At 33.0% G+C, this 20,371-nt stretch overlaps 6 protein-coding genes across 6 annotated transcripts; all 6 read right to left on the bottom strand.

Moving 5' to 3' along the window:
* Window positions 1-238: 238 nt before the first annotated feature.
* LOC109606815 (putative uncharacterized protein DDB_G0282499) lies at window positions 239-1,510 on the bottom strand. The gene is made up of 2 exons (XM_020023354.2): window positions 1,405-1,510; window positions 239-1,281 (listed from the first exon to the last, which is right to left on the bottom strand). Exon 2 carries the CDS (start codon window positions 1,261-1,263, stop codon window positions 343-345), a length of 921 nt encoding a protein of 306 aa, XP_019878913.2. The 5' UTR covers window positions 1,264-1,281; window positions 1,405-1,510; the 3' UTR covers window positions 239-342.
* Window positions 1,511-1,613: 103 nt separating this feature from the next.
* Window positions 1,614-3,165, bottom strand: LOC109605470 (uncharacterized). Its single transcript, XM_020022044.2, has 3 exons — window positions 3,073-3,165; window positions 2,677-2,901; window positions 1,614-2,616 (listed from the first exon to the last, which is right to left on the bottom strand). The coding sequence occupies exons 2-3, from the start codon at window positions 2,899-2,901 to the stop codon at window positions 1,777-1,779; spliced, it is 1,065 nt and encodes a 354-aa protein (XP_019877603.2). The 5' UTR covers window positions 3,073-3,165; the 3' UTR covers window positions 1,614-1,776.
* Window positions 3,166-4,107: 942 nt separating this feature from the next.
* On the bottom strand, window positions 4,108-9,104 carry LOC126265099 (uncharacterized). Its single transcript, XM_049965741.1, has 2 exons — window positions 9,063-9,104; window positions 4,108-8,637 (listed from the first exon to the last, which is right to left on the bottom strand). Exon 2 carries the CDS (start codon window positions 8,635-8,637, stop codon window positions 4,108-4,110), a length of 4,530 nt encoding a protein of 1,509 aa, XP_049821698.1. The 5' UTR covers window positions 9,063-9,104.
* Window positions 9,105-10,349: 1,245 nt separating this feature from the next.
* Window positions 10,350-12,459, bottom strand: LOC109606814 (protein zerknuellt 1-like). Its single transcript, XM_020023353.2, has 3 exons — window positions 12,233-12,459; window positions 12,086-12,173; window positions 10,350-12,024 (listed from the first exon to the last, which is right to left on the bottom strand). The coding sequence occupies exons 1-3, from the start codon at window positions 12,272-12,274 to the stop codon at window positions 10,853-10,855; spliced, it is 1,302 nt and encodes a 433-aa protein (XP_019878912.2). The 5' UTR covers window positions 12,275-12,459; the 3' UTR covers window positions 10,350-10,852.
* A 366-nt stretch (window positions 12,460-12,825) lies between these two features.
* On the bottom strand, window positions 12,826-14,623 carry LOC109605192 (uncharacterized). The gene is made up of 3 exons (XM_020021759.2): window positions 14,442-14,623; window positions 14,298-14,382; window positions 12,826-14,241 (listed from the first exon to the last, which is right to left on the bottom strand). The coding sequence occupies exons 1-3, from the start codon at window positions 14,490-14,492 to the stop codon at window positions 12,992-12,994; spliced, it is 1,386 nt and encodes a 461-aa protein (XP_019877318.2). The 5' UTR covers window positions 14,493-14,623; the 3' UTR covers window positions 12,826-12,991.
* Window positions 14,624-14,846: 223 nt separating this feature from the next.
* Window positions 14,847-19,689, bottom strand: LOC109605195 (homeobox protein SMOX-3). The gene is made up of 2 exons (XM_020021762.2): window positions 19,605-19,689; window positions 14,847-16,306 (listed from the first exon to the last, which is right to left on the bottom strand). The coding sequence occupies exon 2, from the start codon at window positions 16,224-16,226 to the stop codon at window positions 15,111-15,113; it is 1,116 nt and encodes a 371-aa protein (XP_019877321.2). The 5' UTR covers window positions 16,227-16,306; window positions 19,605-19,689; the 3' UTR covers window positions 14,847-15,110.
* Between the last annotated feature and the right edge of the window lie 682 nt (window positions 19,690-20,371).

Raw genomic sequence — 20,371 nt, 5'->3', positions numbered from 1 at the left:
TAATTTAGATAAAACGATGAAGTGAGGAAAGTTTGAAACTTTAATAATTTACAAAACTTCATTGATTTTTAATAGTCATTTTAAAGCTGATTAAGAGTGGGGTTACATGTTTTATAGAAATAAAATCATTTTAATTAAACTATAGCAGTCTTTTATTTATTTTATTAATTTATAAAAATTGAATTAAATTATAATAATAATAATAATTAACTAAATTTATAGGAGTAAATTAAATAAATTCTTTCTTACAATTTATTAAAAATACACACAAAAATACAATAAAGGTTAAAAACAATTTGCATCTATTTATTTAGATATAGTCCAAATAATTATTTTAATTACTTAAAGGACAGTTAAGGATACCTCAGTGTCATCTTTCATATAACAAATAACATTTTCTTGGACTTCTGAAGGAATATAATTATCTTGTAAAGGATGTTGTTGAGTTGGAAAATAATTTTTGAAATTCGAATGTGGGTTATTATACTGAATGTACTGTTGATCATATGTCTTCATGTCTGGATAATAATTTGATCCCAAATTGTTATAAAAATGGTGTTCTCTTTGTTGAGATGATCCACAGGGTGGATAGTTAAACCCATCCAAATTATTTTGATAATTGGACTGAAAATTATAATTATTGTAATTTATATTATAACTGTTATTGTAATTTGAATTATTTTGAAGGGGTACCATAGAAATATTAGCTACTAGCAGATTATTTTGTTTATTGAACTGGATGTTATCACTGTAATTTGTATTATTGGAATTATTTTGGAGAGGTACCTTAGAAATATTATCTACTACCAGATTATTTTGTTTATTCAATTGGAAATTATCATAACTGCAATTGTTTTCCATACTTCCATTTTTATTAGAATGGCAATAGCTTTCTATTTTTTTAAAACATTTTAAGGGCTGCAAAGTGTTACTCTTGGTCTTCTTAATTTTGCCACGTAAAGGTTTTTCATAATAATTCGACAATTTTTTGCTATTGGAACCATCGACATTCTCACTTAAAAGTTCATCAAATCCCATTCCTTCATATTTCAACAGGTTTCTCTTGACGGGTACTTTGTTTTGTTGACGTACTTTAGCCTGTCGATTTCTGAACCAATTCTTAATTTGATTATCGCTTACTTTAAATTTCTTGGCCAATTCACTTATTAGTTGTTCAGTTGGTTTGTGTCCCAAGTAACCCTCAAGTTCTATCATTTGGTCATTGGTGAATAGTCGACTTTTTTTTTGCTTTTTGCTTTCCATGTTAATGTCTATTTATGTCTGTAAAAGAATAAATATTTATAAAAATTATAAATCAAATATAACCTCAAATGACCTAACCCATTTGTTGAAAATTTACATAAACAATATTTATTTTATTAACATATATTATAACTTACTTACCTTAAATATTTAACAATTCTATTAACGTTTATTACAGATTTAAAAATTAATTAAATTGTACATGTGAAGCTAATATTTTAAAAGGATTGTTCTTAACGTAATTATAAATTAGATATAAACTATTGGACAAAAATGAATAGTCCTTTCGATATACTGAAACTGACTAAAATTATTTTTATTAATATTCATAATTGGTATAAATATAAATAAACTTTAAAATACAATTTTACTGCAATTTAATTAATTAATTACATTATACATTTACAACGATCATTCATATCCCCATATATAAAATGAGGAAAGTCAATTTAACAGTAATAAATACTGTCGCATTTATGTGTGGAATAAAATCCTCCACCCAATTATTCATCATCAAGCCAAACATGAAGGGAGGGACGATGAAACACTGTCTAAAAAACTCTTTGAGTGTTCATTAAGGGTGAATGCTTTTGTTTGTTCAAATGGTGGGATATTCTCCACATTATTTAGATAGAGCATTGAATGGGGCTCCTCTGGGTACTTTACCGAATGGGTCAAGCAATTAGGTGGTGGAGGCAAAGTACCATATTCTCCACATAGTTTAGATGGTGCATTTGTCAGAGGAATTGCTTTTGGTTCTTTAAGGAGTGACGACCAGTTTGGTTGAGCCATATTCGAGATCAATGGTTGGTATTCTGAAATCAAAGGCAGTTGTTGCCTGAAGACCATTTGTAACTGTGCTAATGGTGTGGATTTCTTCTGAGAATACATCATACTTTTATGTTGATAATCAACATAAAAACTGGAGTGCCCCATCATATTATTTTTAGCAATATAATTGTCCTTGCTAAGTCTATTTTGGAACCAAACATTAACTTGGTTCTCTGGTAATCCCAGGCTGACAGAAATTTTATTCAACCTTTGTTTCTTCATGTATTTACAAGTACGAAATTCGTTCTCCAAAGTTATTAGTTGGAAGTCAGTAAACTCATCGTGTAACGTTGTTGTATGTTGTATAAATTCTTCTTGGTGACTTATATGTTGTCCTCGTTTAATAGGAGGTTGTTCAATGCCTTGTTGATGAATCTCAAGTTGTTTGGTGCCTGTTTGGTGAATAGGAGTTTGTCCAATGATATCTTGTTTAATTAAACGTTGTTCAAAGCCTTGTTGATGGATGGTAGGTTGTCTAATGGTAACTTGAGAAATAGGAGGCTGAATAATGGTTCCATTTTTCTAAAAATTTATTTTATATCTTAAACTTATTTTCGAAATTAATTCTTAATTATCACTTACAAGATCATCATATCCAATTTCTTTATATTTCAAGAAGTTTCTCTTGTCTAGCCTACGGAGTTGAGTATATCGATTTCTGAACCAAGCCTTAATTTGCCCATCGGTTAATTTGAGTTCCTTGGAGATTTCTTTTCTTTGTTTCTTCTTTGGTTTGGCCTGCAAATACCTCTCGAGTACTGTGACTTGTAGGGAGGTGTAGTTATGTCTATTTTTGACTGGACCCATCTGTAGAAGATGTTAATGAACTTAGTTATATTCTGAGATCAAATTCAATACTTCTAATTAATATAAATTAAAAAAGTTCATATAACTAATTGTTGCTATTAAATTAGTTGATAAGTTTAACTAAAAATGTCCAGTGGACCAAGAGGATGTGGATCACACGAATTGACTTACCTTTTCTGTACTCTTCAGACACTTGACGAATGTTTGAAGTTTGCAGGTTTCTCTTGTTTACTTTTTATAAAATGACATCTGTTTTAAATCCACGTGCTTGTAAACGTTTATACAGGGTGAGCATTTATTTGATCAGGATTATTGTCCAGAATCATAATACTCCTTCCTCAAAATTGGACTTTCTCGTTTTGTTAATGGACTGATGATAATGATAAGAATTTGTCTTTAAAACTTGAATTACAGTTCATGATCTATTTGAATCATCAAAAATATGATTAATTTAAGATCCAAAAGTTCTTCTTGAAGTTCTGTCTCTTCTCTCTGTATATCCATGAATGGGGTGTTTCAAATTCTTTAACTGAATTAATAACTTAATAACTGATATACATTTGTTCAATGCTTTGGAGAATAGAAGATGTCTGTTTGATGACAAAGAAGGAACATTGTTGGTAAGTCACCATAAAAGTGTAAGAAAGACAAAGACATAGGTAAAGACAATGTAATTTATTTATTTATATTAATATATGTAAATATTTAAAACTTCACATCACAATATAATTTTATAATTATCACAGAATTTTAGATTTGTACATATTTTATTACACTATGTCCCTGTTTCGTCAGCTTTAATTCGTATCCCCATATGAGGAGGTGTCATTCTCTAAGTCTAAAACAGAAATATCATGTATATAACTTATTTCGTGTAGAGCAAGAGAAAGTGTGTCTTTATGTCAACATCATTTTAAAGCTCCCTCTCATCACTGCTTATCTGGATATAAAACACTTTCCTATTTTGCATTATTCCATCAGTTTCACTTCGAACCAAATCTTTTAAAGTCCACTTAGACAGTCTTCTTCTTGTAGCAATTTGATTTCAACATCAAAATGTTTGATAGAAGATACCTTTCATTGCAAGAAATCCTCCACCTGGACAAGATTCGGATACGTTTCAAATGTTGGCAGGTACTGTGGGGCAGTAATCAAAGACAAATGTTGCAGCCCGACTGTTTGATTCATACCCACTTAGGGTTCTATTTAATAATACAACCTATTTTGATGGTGGCTATTGTATCCACCTATTCCATTTTCAAAAAAATGGTTGTTATCTCTGTCCTGGTACCAAACTTTATCTTGTGTTTGTGTTAACCCCATATTCGTATAAGCCCCATTGGCAAGTTGTTCAGAGGCTGATTGATAAAAAGCATATTGTGTAATGGGTACTTGGTAATTATAATGTTGTTCAATGACTGCTTGGTAAATAGGAGATCGTTTAATAGTTTCTTGGTGAACACCAGATTGTTCAATGGGTGCTTGCGGAATAGGACTTTGACTTGTGCCCGATTGGTGGTCACCAAGTTGTTCAATGGCTGCTTGTGGGATAGGGCTTTGTTCAATGTCTGCTTGGTAAACAGGAGATCGTTTAATGGCTTCTTGGTGAATACCAAGTTGTTCAATGGGTGCTTGTGGCAAAGGGTTTTGTTCAAAGTCTGACTGATGCATACCATATTGTTCAAAGCCTAAATGTTGAATATAAAGTTGGTTAATATCTGCTTGGTGAATACCAGGTTGCGGGGTATGAGTTCGTTGAATGGCTTCTTGGTGAATACCAGGTTGTTCAATGGCTGCTTGGGGAATAGGACTTTGTCTTGTGCCTGATTGTTGAGCACCACGTTGTTCAATGGGTGCTTGTGGCAAAGGGTTTTGTTCAATGTCTGACTGATGCATACCATATTGTTCAAATCCTAATTGTTGAATATAACGTTGTTTAATATCTGCTTGGTGAATACCAGGTTGCGGGGTATGAGTTCGTTTAATGGCTTCTTGGTGAATGCCAGGCTGTTCAATGGGTGCTTGCGGAATAGGACTTTGTCTTGTGCCTGATTGGTGGACACCAAGTTGTTCAATGGGTGCTTGTGGCAAAGGGTTTTGTTCAATGTCTGACTGATGCATACCATATTGTTCAAATCCTAATTGTTGAATATAACGTTGTTTAATATCTGCTTGGTGAATACCAGGTTGCGGGGTATGAGTTCGTTTAATGGCTTTTTGGTGAATGCCAGGCTGTTCAATGGGTGCTTGCGGAATAGGACTTTGTCTTGTGCCTGATTGGTGGACACCAAGTTGTTCATTGGGTGCTTCTGGTATAGGACTATGTTCAATGCCTGCTTGGTAAACAGGAGATCGTTTAATGGCTTCTTGTTGAACATCACGTTGTTCAATGGGTGCTTGTGGGATAGATCTTTGTTCAATGTCTGACTGGTGAATGCCATATTGTTCAAAGCCAAATTGTTGAATATAAAGTTGGTTAATATCAGCTTGGTGAATACCAGGTTGCGGGGTATGAGTTCGTTCAATGGCTTCTTGGTGAATACCAGGTTGTTCAATGGCTGCTTGGGGAATAGGACTTTGTCTTGTGCCTGATTGGTGGACACCAAATTGTTCATTGGGTGCTTCTGGGATAGGACTTTGTTCAATGCCTGCTTGGTAAACAGGAGATTGTTTAATGGCTTCTTGGAGAACACCACCTTGTTCAATGGGTGCTTGTGGGATGGGTTCAATGTCTGACTGGTGAATACCATATTGTTCAAAGCCAAATTGTTGAATATAACGTTGGTTAATATCAGCTTGGTGAATACCAGGTTGCGGGGTATGAGTTCGTTTAAAGGCTTCTTGGTGAATACCAGGTTGTTCGAAGGCTGCTTGCGGAATAGGACTTTGTCTTGTGCCTGATTGGTGAACACCAAGTTGTTCAATGGGTGCTTGTGGGATAGGGCTTTGTTCAATGTCTGCTTGGTACACAGGAGATCGTTTAATAGCTTCTTGGTGAACACCACGTTGTTCAATGGGCCCTTGTGAGATAGGTCTTTGTTCAATGTCTGACTGGTGAACACCATATTGTTCAAAGCCTAATTCTTGAATATAAAGTTGATTAATATCTGCTTGGTGAATACCAGGTTGCGGGGTATGAGTTCGTTCAATGATTTCTTGGTGAATACCATGTTGTTCAATGGGTGCTTGCGGAATAGGACTTTGTCTTGTGCCTGATTGGTGGACACTAAGTTGTTCAATGGCTGCTTGGGGGATAGGGCTTTGTTCAATGTCTGCTTGGTAAACAGGAGATCGTTTAATGGCTTCTTGGTGAACACCACGTTGTTCAATAGGTACTTGTGGGACAGGTCTTTGTTCAGTGTCTGACTGGTGAATACCATATTGTTCAAAGCCAAATTGTTGAATATAACGTTGGTTAATATCTGCTTGGTGTATACCAGGTTGTGGGGTATGAGTTCGTTTAATGGCTTCTTGGTGAGTACCAGGTTGTTCAATAACTGCTTGCGGAATAGGACTTTGTCTTGTGCCTGATTGGTGGGCACCAAATTGTTCAATAGGTGCTTGTGGGATAGGGCTTTGTTCAATGTCTGCTTGGTACACAGGAGATCGTTTAATAGCTTCTTGCTGAACACCATGTTGTTCAATGGGTGTTTGTGGGATAGATCTTTGTTCAATGTCTGACTGGTGAATGCCATATTGTTCAAAGCTAAATTGTTGAATATAACGTTGGTTAATATCTGCTTGGTGAATACCAGGTTGCGGAGTTTGAGTTCGTTTAATGGCTTCTTGGTGAAAACCAGATTGTTCAATGGGTGCTTGTGGGATAGGACTTCGTTCAATGTCTGCTTGGTGAATTGGAGATCGTTTACCGACTTTTTGGTGAATACCAGGTTGTCCAATGGTTGATTGGTAAGTACCAGGTTGTTTAAAGATTAAATTATTAATAGAATGTAGCTTAATGTCACCTTGGTGAATACCAGGATGTTCAATGGATGTTTGTGGGATTGGACTTTGTCTTGTGCCTGATTGGTGGGCACTAAGTTGTTCAATGGATGCTTGTGGGATAGGGCTTTGTTCAATATCTGCTTGGTGAACAGGAGATCGTTTACTGACTTTTTGGTGAATACCAGGTTGTCCAATGGCTGGCTGGTAAGTACCAGATTGTTTAAAGATTAAATTATTAATAGAATATGGTTTAATGTCACCTTGGTGAATACCAGGATGTTCTATGGGTGCTTGCGGAATAGGACTTTGTCTTGTGTCTGATTGGTGGACACCACGTTGTTCAATGGGTGCTTGTTCAATAGGTCTTTGTTCAGTATCTGACTGGTAAATACCATATTGTTTAAAGATTAATTGTTGAATATAATGTTGATTAATGTTTGCTTGGTGAATACTAGGTTGCTCAATGTGTACTTGCGGGGTATGAGTTTGTTCAATGTTTGTTTGGTGAATGGGAGATCGTTTAATGACATCTTGGTGAATACCAGGTTGTTCAATGGCTTCTTGGTAAGTATCAGGTTGTTTAAAGTCTAAATCACGAAAAGAACGTGGCTTAATGGTGGTACCAGGATGTTCAGTGGATGCTTGTGGGATTTGTCTCTGTTCAATGGTTGATTGGTTAATAGGAGGTGGTTTAATGGCTTGTTGGTGAATACCAGAATGTTTAGCGGATGCTTGCCGTTTAGGTCTTTGTCCTGTGCCTCTTGATGTCTTTGTTTGGTGAGTACCAAATTGTTCATAGCCATATTTTTGAATATAAAAATCAATGGCTTCTTTGTAAATACCGGGTGGCTCAACGGGTATTTGGTGAGTATCACGTTGTTTAAATTTTAATTCATGAATAGAATGTGGCTTAATGCTATTTTGGTGAATACCAGGATGTTTAGTGGGTGCTTGCGGGATTTGTCTCTGTTCAATGGTTGATTGGTTAATAGGAGGTCGTTTAATGGCTTGTTGGTGAATACCAGAATGTTTAACGGATGCTTGCCGTTTAGGTCTTTGTCCTGTGCCTCTTGATGTCTTTGTTTGGTGAGTACCAAATTGTTCATAGCCATATTTTTGAATATAAAAATCAATGGCTTCTTTGTAAATACCGGGTGGTTCAACGGGTATTTGGTGAGTATCACGTTGTTTAAATTTTAAATCATGAATAGAATGTGGTTTAATGCCATTTTGGTGAATACCAGGATCTTTAGTGGGTGCTTGCGGGATACAACTTTGTCTTGTGCTTGATTGTTGAATACTAAGTTGTTGAATAGGTGCTTGTGGGATAGGTCTTTGTCCAATGGTTGATTGGTGTTTACCATTTTGTTCAAATTCTTCAAAATAATATTTAAGGGCTTCTTTATAAATACCAGGTGGTTCAACGGGTGTTTGGTAAGTAGCAGGTTGTTTAAAGAGTAATTGATTAATAGAATATGGCATAATAACATCTTGCTGTATACTGGGTTGTTTAATGTCTGGTTGTGGGGTAGAACTTTGTGCATTGCTTGATTTGCGAATACGTGCTTTAGCTTTACGATTTTTGAACCAAACCTTAATTTGATAGAAGCTTAAATTAAACTTATTAGCGAGGTTAGTTATTTGTTGATCTTGTAGCTTAACGCCCACATACTTTTCAAGTTCCATCACTTGTTGATGAGTGTATTTATGTCTATGTCTTTTTTTCTTTGGTAACATTTCGTAATCTGTCGGTGGCCCATCGGCCATATCCATGTCTCCGAATGGATACATCTATAAAAAATATTATTGTTATCAATCCATTTGTAGTTAAAATGAGGTTAAGGCAGAATAAGAATCGGATTACTTCAACACAAAACAGTCTTGATAGCATAGTTAAGTTAAATAACAATGGACAGGAAGTTCTGAATATTGTTAACAAAAATTTATTGCCCAATTAGTCTGGGCTGAGTCATATAGAATTTTTAAGAGTTTACTGTTAAAGTGAGGTTAAAACAGAAGAAGAATGATATAACTACTATAAAAAAGTCTAGATAATCTAGTTTAGTCAATATGAATCTGGGCAACGTATATTATTTTCATAGAAATGTGTTAAGATAAGTGTACATCATCAAGAACAAAGACATAACACTGAAATCTTTTGATTTTCAGACGATTTTTGTTAATGCAATAGATAGTTACTTATATCTATGACTTACCTTTTACAATATATTTGTCTTTCTTCTCATACAATTCAGTTTATTTAAACAATATTTAATTTATCACCAGACATTTAAAGTTGTAGATTTCTGTTGTTTACATTTTACCAAAAAAATATGTTGTATTTGCTTTCTGTTTAGTTTATACACAGTGTGATCATTTTAAATGACACAGCTATATTTATATATTAGTTTATTTATATATTATTATAATTAATATTAATTAGTGTATAAAAGGTTATATTTTTATTGCTTTTGGAATAATTTCCTTTGCATTAGTATAATCTTAAATTAAAATAATAAATGTTTTTAAAAAACAATATTCCCAAAAACTCTATAATAGTTTTGAAAAGAGGATTGAGAATTAACTAATTTTGATATACCATTTGGTATGGGTGAGTTGGATCATAATGTTACTGGCACTGTGGGTAGTTTATACCATGAGGTAAAAGTTGTTGTCTTCTGTAGCCTGAACCAAATATACATCATTGTCTGAGAACTTTTTCCTTCTTACTATTTTAGAATCAAAGTTATTTCTAACCCAATTATCTGATAACTCCATTCATACAGCAATAATTTTATTGTTTCTACCCTATCAGTACACATTTTTATCTATATATACAGTGTGTAGGAAAAATATTAAATATTATTTGAATGAGTAATAATATAACTCATTAACAGATGCTGCTCACCTAAACTTTCTATTGGGATCTTCTGAGCAATATCTCTTCGTATCAAAGACAACAATTTGTGATTCCAGCATGGTGGTGCTCCAGCTCACTATTTAATTTTATTGTTGTCTGTTAGATTTCCCTATTAAACCTCATTTATTTAATTTTGAGTCTTTAAGACACATTTATCGTCTCATTTAATTTTTAACCAACGTTACTGAAAAAATATATTTGGTTTAAATATTCTTCATTCGTGTTCATATATTCCTCAGTCATTCTTCTAAAAATTAAATAATATGAACTTCTTCATTTTTCATTATTTTAAAAGTAAATTAAATCATCAATCATCATTTTGCATAAACTTGTTGTATAATATATACAAATTTTTCCTTTAGATAAAAAAGCTGTTTGATCAAGGAGTTGATAAGAATATCTACCTATAACATCATATTTTATTCATAAAATGAGAATTTAATTATTTACTAATTTGCTCGTTCCCATCAAGTTTTGCATTTTGTTATTGTTTGCCTCATTATTAGTTTAGTTATTTATGACAAGTTGTGAATGACTTAACCTGTAAATTTGTTAGAAAGGAAGTTATCAATTATAAAGACACTTTGATTAAATTTTTATTTATAATTAGAATGTCTATTTTAAAAGTTATGTTATTTGTTTAATTAAGTCTTCATTTACCAACAACTTTATGCCTTTACAAATATGTCAAATACATTTTTTTAACTTTAACTACATCTAGCAACCTTTTTTTCAAATTTTCAGAGTGTTACAACAACTTGACACATGATTTATAAGATATTGATTAAAAATTCTCTAAAAACCAGTAATTTATCAATTAATAAACCTTTTAGGACATTACAATATGATTTGTGAATCATATACCAATTGTTATAAATAGTTGTTGAAGATTTTAGATTAATTACAAGACTTAGACAATTACTAGGACACATTAATCACATAAATATCTTAAATAAAATATACTGTCACAAGTCGACAATAATATATAGATCACAGAATTTAAATAACAATATACAGGATTTAATGTCCTTCCTTCGTCCATCTCCTCATTATGCATTTAGCATTGTTGTCATGGGTAAATTCGTATTATCGTCCAAAATCCTCGTCTGAAGATAAAACGTCACGACCCACATCCGGGGAAGATCGAGGTGAAATATTTTGTACATCATGAACTGAAGTAGTTGGCCAGTGATTTGGTATATAAGTGAGATCATCCATCCGTGTCTCCTGACTGAAGGTCACTTCTTCAGCCGATGATGATGATGATAATGGGGGAGAAACCAGATGATTACCCAACTCCATAAGTGGTTTCCAAATAAAATTGTTCGGTCGCAGTTGGGTACTTGCAGAAGTGTTACTTTCTTGTGTGATACTTCTTTGAGTGTAGTAAATTTGGGGTGATGCTGGAGAGGACAGATCTAGTATGCTTTGCATTTCCTCAACTGGAGGTGCATGATTTCCATCCATGAACTCGTGCCTTGTGCTTTGTTGTGGATGTTGAGTACTTGCAGGGTTACCATTTTCTTGTGGTACACTCCCCTGAGGGTAGTACCATTGGAGTGATGCTGGAGAGGACAGATCTAGTATGCTTTGCACTTCCTCAACTGGAGGTGCATGATTTCCATCCATGAACTCGTGCCTTGTGCTTTGTTGTGGATGTTGGGTACTTGCAGGGTTACCATTTTCTTGTGGCACACTCCCCTGAGTGTAGTATTGTTGGAGTAATGCGAGAGAGGGCAGTTCTGGTATGCTTTGCATTGCCGCAATTGGAGTTTCTTGATTTTCTCGACTCCAGTCCTGTCGTGGTGTGTATTGTTCTGTTACAGACAACAAATTATGATTTTGCATTGGTAATTCAGTATTGAATTGATGTGGCTGATGGTTTATCTGGGAATACATTTGTTGCCTATACATCATCATCTGATGTTGATGATCTTCATCCTTTAACAAATTATCACTGTCATCTTTGTGAGTGACATCTGATTCGTCATAGCTGCATCCAAACTTCTTACGGTGCTTCTTTTCCTTATTTCTCTTGTTTTGGTACCAGACCTTAACTTGCCTTTCAGATATATTTAGTCGAGTGCCAATTTCAATTCTCTTTTTTTTGCTTATGTATTTATCCTTGAGATACTCATCTTCTAATGTGCAGAGCTGGAACTCGGAATAATATGCACGTCTTTTGACATTCAAGGGGCTTACTAATTGCCTAGAAAGAAGTTGTTTATTGTCTCTTCGTTGATCACCTGGGCGTGGACCTGGAAAGCGGAATACGATGAGTGAGTTTTTTGATCCTGAAGAGCTGTTTGTCACCAGTACTTGTACGTTGTGGAGAATGTATTTGTTCACTGATCCTCTCTTGAACAGTGGGTTGATTTATTTGTCTGTAATCTTCTGATAGTCCTGACTGTAAATAAAAATGTAGTACATAAGAAAATTGTGCTTTTAGCTTCGAATATTACTTACAACATTGGACATGTCGTTCTCCAAAGTCTCATACACGTTCATTGTGGTTTATTTCAGACAATATCACTGACACACTCGAATAATGTCTCTGTCGTAGTCCTAAGAATGGTTTTGATTGTGAAAAGAAAAGAAGATACGCAAGGTTTTAAAACCTTTTTTATTTTTTCAAGCCTTTGTTGTCGAATAATTAAGACATGTCGACGAAACTGTGAGAACAGGTCTGCAATTGCCTATTCAACAAAAAACATCATGTATACGGTTGGTTCGATTTATTTATTTAAGATATTTTAATCATTTTCAGTATGAAGTCTTCCAGAGACTTTAATAATTGGGTAACCATCAACGAAACCAACTTCCTCCATGAAATTTTTTTGAAGGCATAATTTATTACTTATTTTTTGACACAATGAACATAATTTGACCTCTTGATGACATAGTTAGATCTATAATCATGACTAAAGTCCAATTTCTAATCATTAAAATCTAATTCAAGGAAAGAGCACAAAAGGTAAGAAAGGAAATGTAAGTTTATATCAAAATCTTGATTAAATCATATTTTTCAATATTGTGGTGGAAATAAATGATGAAACCAATGATGTTTGTAATATAATATATTTTAGATTAATTGCAAGACTGGATAATTACTGGGACTTATTAATTACATAAATATCTCAAATAAAACAACAATAATTTCTTATTTGTTCGTCTGTTTCCTCATCATGCATTTAGCATTGTTGTCATTGACGAATTCATCATTTATTACAATCCAAATTCTCGTTCAAAAAATTCTCGTTCAATATCCGTCGAGGATAATAAAATGTCACGAATCTCATCCGGAGTTGATCGAGGCGAAATATCTTCTACGTTGTGGTAAGTTGGTGATTGACCTTGCACGTCAATTCGTGTCTCCTGATTGAAGGTTACTTCTGGATATGTATGGTCTTGTTGCAACAACCCAAAAACAAAATCTTGTTCAGGAGTGGCAGATCCAAACCCACCATCCGATGATAATGATGGTGATGGAGACAAAATATCCCGTATGTTATGGGAAGAAGTTGGCATATAAGTAAGATTATCCATTCGTGCCTCCTGACTGAATTTCCCTTCTGGATATACATAGTTTTGTGGCAAAAACCCAAAGTCAAAATCTTGTGCAGGAGTGGCAGACCCACCTTCGAATGATAACAATGGTGAGGGAGGTGAAATATGTTGTATGTTGTAAGTTGGCGATTGACCTGGCATGTAAGTAGGATCATTCTGACTGAAGGTCATCTCTGGATATACACCAAAGCCAAAATCTTCTACAGGAGTAACACAACCAAACCCACTTTCAGATGATGAGGATGATGATGGGCGTGAAATCGAGTCATCATATAAATTGTTCCCTTCCAATGACTCTTGCGGAAGTTCCACCTGGGTACTAGGCGTACTTGCTTGTGTCACACTCTGCAGAGTATAGTATTGTTGGGGCGATGCAGGAGGGGTCTGATCTAGTATACCTTCCGCTGTGGGCATCAGCGTGTGATGTTGCATTGTGCTGTAAATTGCGGGTACTCCACCAGTACTGTACTGGTAGAGCTGGGGATAGTTATATTGAATTTGTTGAGGTTGCAACTCGTAACTATTATACCCATTTGTGTGATTTTGATCAACTTCGTAGGTTAACAAATTATTAACCACCGAATGGTCATCTTTGTCACTGATGTAAGGTGAAGTTGATTCATCACCGCTTATTTCAAACTGCTCAAGTACCCTTTGCTTCATTCGTCTGTTTTGAAACCAGATCCTAACTTGCTTTTCAGACATATTGAGTCGAGTACATATGTTAATTATTTGGGCTTTGTTTAGATGGGTATGCTTGAGGTACTCGTTTTCTAATGAGCACATCTGGAAACGGGAGTACGATGTACGGCGTCTTCTTATATTCAGGGATTGTTTAGCAACGCTGTTTAGTAAGTGCTGAGAAAGAAGTTGTTGGTTGACTCCTCGTTTAACATCTTCAAGTAGATCTAGAAAGCGAAATACGATGAGTGAGCTGTTTTGATTCTTGAGAGCTATTTGTTACCTTTAATTGTACCTTGTTGAAAACGTAATTGTTCATTGTCCCATTGTTGAATATTTGTTTGTTTGTAATGTTCTGATAGTACTGACTGCAAATAAAAATATAGTACATAACAAACTTGTGTTCTTAGCTTCAAATATTACTTACATCGGGTTGTTCGTTGGACATGTCGTTCTCCAAAGTTTCATACACGTTCATTGTGGCTTATTTTAGACAATATCACTGATATATTTGAATAATGTCTCTGTCGTAGTCGTAAGAACTATTTGAATATGAAAGGACTTGATAATTAAGACATTCTTGTCATCGAAAATGTGAAAACAGGTCTGCAATTCAAGATTTTCTTTTGCCTATTCGACAAAAAATATCATGTATACAGTTGGTTCGAAGACAACTTCCTCCGTTGTGATTATCAATATATAGATTTTGGACAGTCAAGGTGACTGTTAAATGTCCTAAATCCTTCATCATCCTGTTTTTGATGGTCATGATTTGATTTAATGTTTGATAAAATCAAAGAAGGTATATTGGTATGAAATAAGTAAAAAATAATTATGTTTGAATATAATTTATTTATTAACTGGGATAATCACTGGTACATATTACATCACATAAATATCTTATTTATAAACATGATACAGATCACAGAATTTATATATTCTTTATCTTTGTTTCTCCTACGTTCACCATTACTTCTATTCCTTCCAAGTTCAACCATTTCTTCATCACAGATGACAATATCCATTCCCATGCTCCCTCCCCATGCACTTAGCATTGTTGTCAACTCTTCTACTGATATTTCGTACCAGGTTTCCATTACAAGACAAATTCAACATCAAAATCATCCACAGTTGTCAAAACGTCGCCACCTCCACCAGGAGAGGATACAGGCGAAATATCCTGAAAACCGTTGGACGTTGCTGAAAGAGTTGGCGACTGGTCTGGCATGCAAGGTAGATTGTCCTCCTGCGTCTCCTGATTGAAGCCCATCTCAGGATATATTTGGTCTTGTTGCAAAAAATCAAAGTCAATATCTCCCACAGATGTAGGAAAACTAATCTGTTCTGGTGATGCTGATGATGACGAAGAAGATGAAATTAGCTCGTTATATAAATCGATGAGTGGGTCCGAATCGTTATCCGGAACAGACAACTCTTGTCTGGCTTGTACTTGTTCTGGTTCTATCTGCGGACTTGCAGCACTATCTTCTTGTTTCACAATCACCTGGGGGTAGTACTGCTGGGGTGATACTGGAGAGTACTGCATTGTTACAACTGGATGTCCTCGGCTCAATTCCTGACGTACTGGGACTTGAGAAATCAAGTTTCCAGGCACCAAACTGTGATGTTGCATTGGGTTGTAAATAGCAGGCAATACAGCAGGATTGAACTGACTGTGCTGATAGTTCATCAGGGGGTGCAAATGCATTGCACCTTGTTGCAACAACTGACCAGTATAACCGTTCGTTGTTGGTCTTTGATCGACTTTGTAGTTCAACAAATTATTAACCAACGCACTGTCATCTTCGTCACTGACGCCAGGTGATGTCGATTCGTCGTCGCTTCTTCTTCCAAACTTCACACGCAGCTTCTTCTCCTTCATTCGCCTGTTTTGGAACCAGACCTTAACTTGCTTTTCGGTCATGTTTAGGCGAGTGCATATGTCGATTCTTCGGGCCCTGTTTAAGTAACTGTTTTTGATGTATTCCTTTTCTAAGGAGCACACTTGGAAAGCGGTGTAAGATGAGCGAGCCCTTTTGGACTTCAAGGGTTGTCCATCGACACTATTTGCTGTTGATTGTAATTGAGGAGGAAATGGTTCATTGTCCACTTGTGGAACAAGGCTTTGATAGTTGGCAAATTCTGATATAACTGTCTCTATATCAGACCAGGCGTTGGACATATCATCTACCAAACTCATATTTGGGTCCATTGTGGTGTTATACAATAATATCACTGTGGCGCTTAAACAATGTCCTTGTTGGTCGTTGTTAAAACTGTGTTGTGGTAGAACTAAAATGTTGCAAAGGTTACAAATGTGAAAATCGAACTGATGTCAAGGTTTGTGAGTTTTGGGCATTTATACGAAAAAGGATTAACCCCAACAGGTAAACGACCAATCAGCATCCAGTATTTTTTAAAATCTTACGTCTCATATTTACTTGCAATTAACAGGGTATTTGCATTTCAAGGGGCCATTTTTCAAAATATGTTTGTGCCAACTATATTTGACCAAAATTTTTATGAGTGTCACTCACAATAAAGAGATGTGTAACTACAAAATATTTTTAGGGCCACACTTCAGTTATACAAAACTTGTGTGTACAGATACCTAAATTATATTATATGTTAGAATTAACAACTAATCTTAATACCTAAAATCTAAAAATTTTCATTTCGTTTATTTGTAAATTGTATTATTTATTTTATATACAAATAATATTGTAAAGATAAATAAAATTTACAACTTTTACAAGTAATATTCCAAGTTTCCAAGGGCATTTTATCACTAGATCATCACCAACAAAACCAACCTCCAACGTTACACTGAAACATAATTTTTGTGATTTTCACATATTAAAATATCATTTATTACTCATTTTTGAATGCAATGAACAAATTATAGTTGATCATTATGGATATTTGCCATCTTGATGAACTAATGGTAACTTAATGGACAAATTGCTAACTGTACAACATTAGTATAGTGTGAAAAAATTGATCTTGATAAAGGGAGTTGTATTATATAATATATGAACGAACTTTTCTTAAAAAATTTACATTTAAGACACAAAACCTTGTGACAACTCCAATAAAATAACAAAACTTTCATTTATCTAAATATATATGGTCCAATCACAGTAACAGAAGTTTGTAAACAAAATTATTTTACTAAAATCTCAAATATTTTATAAATAAATCGAATAGGAATTTTCTAAATCTGTAAGGGTAAAAATTATTATACTTTCCATTCATGGATTCTTACAAATCTGGTGCCTCAAGGATTAACTTATTGTTGAAAGGTTACGCAAAATCATTCCGGAAATGATGCTCTGTGTGATTAGGGGTCAAGTAATTCCAACCACCAAGAGATTATTGCTGCATTTTATTGTTGTGGTAAATCTCTAAGTAATTTTACGACAAATTTTCGAAAATTTGATTCGAATTCGAAAGTTTGAATTTGGATACAAAGAGAAACTGATTAGTTAGGAAAACTTTCAGCAAGGTATCTAATTATTATTTTTTGAAAAGGTGATATGAATTCTTCAATTTCCAAATATATTTATGACTTACTACTTAACTAATTAGAAAGTCATTCATATATTTATATTTTTTGAATTTTCTGTACATCTTACTTAAAATTCTCAAATGTATATAATAAAATAAATAATATTTGATGAAATGATGACTAATTGGGGTGATATTCAGAAAATCTTCACATATTCTTATATTTTTTGAATTTTGTGTACATCCTACCTAAGATTCTCAAGTCTATATAATTAAATAAGCAATTTTTGATGAGATGACTAAGAAATATTTATTTTTACTTAAAAATTCTTTATATCCTAAATGAGTTTGTGACTTAAAATTACCCTTCAAAAATAATTATCATAATTTAGTCCTTCAGGCTAGGATAAGTAGAGAAATTAACTAATTAGTAAGTCTTCATATATTCTTATATTTTTTGAGTTTTGTGTACATCTTAAGATTTTCAAATTATTATAATAAAATAAACAATATTTGATGATATGATGATTAATTAGAGAGACATTGACAAAGTCCTCATATATTCTTATATTTTTTTGAGTTTTAACATTTTCAAATCTATATAATAGAATAAACAATTTTTGATGAGATGACTAAGAAATATTTGTTTTTGCTTAAAAATTCTTTATAACGTAAATGAGTTTGTGTCTTAAAATGACCCTTCAAAAATAAGTATCAAAATTTAGTCCTTCAATCCTTAAGGCAAGGATAAGTAGAGAAATTAACTAATTAGAAAGACATTCACAAAGTTTTCATATATTCTTCTATTTTTTGAGTTTTGTGTACATCTTAAGATTTTCAAATAAATATAATAAAATAAACAATATTTCATGATATGATGATTAATTAGAGAGACATTCAGAAAGTCTTCACATATTCTTATATATATATATTTTTTTAATTTTGTGTACATTTTAATTTAAGATTTTCAAATTTATATAATAAAATAAACAATATTTGATGAAATGATTAGGGTTACATTTAGAAAGTCTTTATATATTCTTATATTTTTTGAATTTTGTATACATCTACTTGAGATTCTTAAATCTTTAAATAAAATAAACAATTTTTGATGAGATAATGACTAAGAAACATTTATTTTTGCTTAAAAATTCTTTACATCCTAAATGAGTTTGTGATTTAAAATTGTCCTTGAAAACAATTATCATAATTTAGGATAAGCTGTGGAATTAACTAATTGGGAAGATATTCAAAAAGTCTTCACATACTCTTATATTTTTACTTGATATACTTGATGAGATGATGACTAATTAGAGAGACATTCAGAGAGTCTTCACATATTTATATATTTTTTGAATTTTGTATATATCTTACTTAAGATTCTCAAATCCATATAATAAAATAAGTAATTTTTAAATGAGGTGTTGACTAAGAAATATTTGTTTTTGCTTAAAAATTCTTCATACCCTAAATATCCTTTGTGACTTAAAATTACTCTTTAAAAACAATTATCATAACTTAGTTTTTTAGTCCTCAAAGTAAGGATAAACAAAGAAATTAACTAATTAGAAAGACATTCACAAAGACTTCTCATATTCTTATATTTTTTTTAATTTTGTATACATCTTAATTAAGATTTTCAAATCTATATAATAAAATAAGCAATATTTGATGAAATGATTAGGGTGTCATTTAGAAAGGCTTTACATATCTTATATTTTTTGAATTTTATATACATCTACTTAAGATTCTCAAATCTTTAAATAAAATAAACAATTTTTGATGAGGTTCTGACTAATATTCTCAAATCTATTAGGTGAGGAAATATTTATTTATCCTTAAAAATTCTTTGTGTCCTAAGTTTGTAACTTAAAATTACCCTTTTCCAGTCCTTAAGGCAAGAATAAGCAGAGAAATTAAGTAATTAGGAAGACATTCACCTATTTCTTATATTTTTTGAGTTTTGTGTACAAATTTTCAAATGTATACAAATGCCAGAAAGTTATCCTCATTAAATTGGTATTTGGGGGTTCAGTAGAAATTTAGATAAACACATATTCCAACATTTATATTAATGACTTACGCCAAGTGCCATCTTTAAGACTGGAATGTCACCAACACTCGATCTATCCAACTGTCCCCCTGTAATATATGTTGATCTGACTTCATTTTATAAAACAGTACATGATTTTTTTAAACATAAGTACAATCTTAGTCAATATTAAGTTACCATAAACAATAATAAACATTTGTGAAAGTATGATTTATTGATTTAATTGATTAAACAATAGTAAATTGAATACCATTATGGCTTGTGCTAATATCAATGGGAAATAGTACTTTTCCACTCAGTCTGGACCACCAGCAGAGGGTATTACAACTTTTTCGTCAGATATAAGGACAAGACATAAAAAGTTAATCTTTTATGGGTAGACACCCATTAATACTAGACAACAACAGTCGACAGTCTGAAAAATTGTTATAGGTGTCAAGACGCAATTAGTACTTTCTATATTGATTTCTTACCACAAAATTATTAGACAGACACAAGACAATCATTAACAGAACAAAGTATTTTGAAACTACTGTTAAATTTAAAATATTTTGAATACGTTTTATTAAATCTACAATATTTTTTTCTTGTTTTCTTGCCTATTTAATTAGTACCTTAAAATAAAACTGGATCAACATCCAATAAAAAAGTTTTTCTTTAACGGTTTTAATTTTTTTTTTAATATTTATTAAAAAAGACCCATATTCTTGGAGTTTTTAAATCTTGTTTAAATAACAATGGGATGTGACCGTCAAGTCGCCACAACCAAATCGTCTTAACACAGCTCAATGGCAGAC

This window comes from Aethina tumida, chromosome 3, assembly GCF_024364675.1.
Source record: "Aethina tumida isolate Nest 87 chromosome 3, icAetTumi1.1, whole genome shotgun sequence".
Lineage (NCBI taxonomy): Eukaryota > Metazoa > Arthropoda > Insecta > Coleoptera > Nitidulidae > Aethina > Aethina tumida.
The sequence above is the reverse complement of the archived record's forward strand: the minus strand, read 5'-3'. Positions and strand labels throughout refer to the sequence as shown.

What these genes read in the sequence shown, in the direction of transcription:
- LOC109606815 (XM_020023354.2), bottom strand. Translation starts at nt 1,263, where the DNA reads ATGGAAAGCAAAAAGCAAAAAAAAAGTCGACTATTCACCAATGACCAA.
- LOC109605470 (XM_020022044.2), bottom strand. Translation starts at nt 2,901, where the DNA reads ATGGGTCCAGTCAAAAATAGACATAACTACACCTCCCTACAAGTCACA. An exon ending in AAATTGGATATGATGATCTT is followed by an intron (nt 2,617 to 2,676) that starts GTAAGTGATAAT and finishes ATAAATTTTTAG; the next exon opens with AAAAATGGAACCATTATTCA.
- LOC126265099 (XM_049965741.1), bottom strand. Translation starts at nt 8,637, where the DNA reads ATGTATCCATTCGGAGACATGGATATGGCCGATGGGCCACCGACAGAT.
- LOC109606814 (XM_020023353.2), bottom strand. Translation starts at nt 12,274, where the DNA reads ATGAACGTGTATGAGACTTTGGAGAACGACATGTCCAATGTT. An exon ending in AGAACGACATGTCCAATGTT is followed by an intron (nt 12,174 to 12,232) that starts GTAAGTAATATT and finishes TTTTATTTACAG; the next exon opens with TCAGGACTATCAGAAGATTA. An exon ending in ACATTCTCCACAACGTACAA is followed by an intron (nt 12,025 to 12,085) that starts GTACTGGTGACA and finishes TCCGCTTTCCAG; the next exon opens with GTCCACGCCCAGGTGATCAA.
- LOC109605192 (XM_020021759.2), bottom strand. Translation starts at nt 14,492, where the DNA reads ATGAACGTGTATGAAACTTTGGAGAACGACATGTCCAACGAACAACCC. An exon ending in TGTCCAACGAACAACCCGAT is followed by an intron (nt 14,383 to 14,441) that starts GTAAGTAATATT and finishes TTTTATTTGCAG; the next exon opens with TCAGTACTATCAGAACATTA. An exon ending in TCAACAAGGTACAATTAAAG is followed by an intron (nt 14,242 to 14,297) that starts GTAACAAATAGC and finishes TTCGCTTTCTAG; the next exon opens with ATCTACTTGAAGATGTTAAA.
- LOC109605195 (XM_020021762.2), bottom strand. Translation starts at nt 16,226, where the DNA reads ATGGACCCAAATATGAGTTTGGTAGATGATATGTCCAACGCCTGGTCT.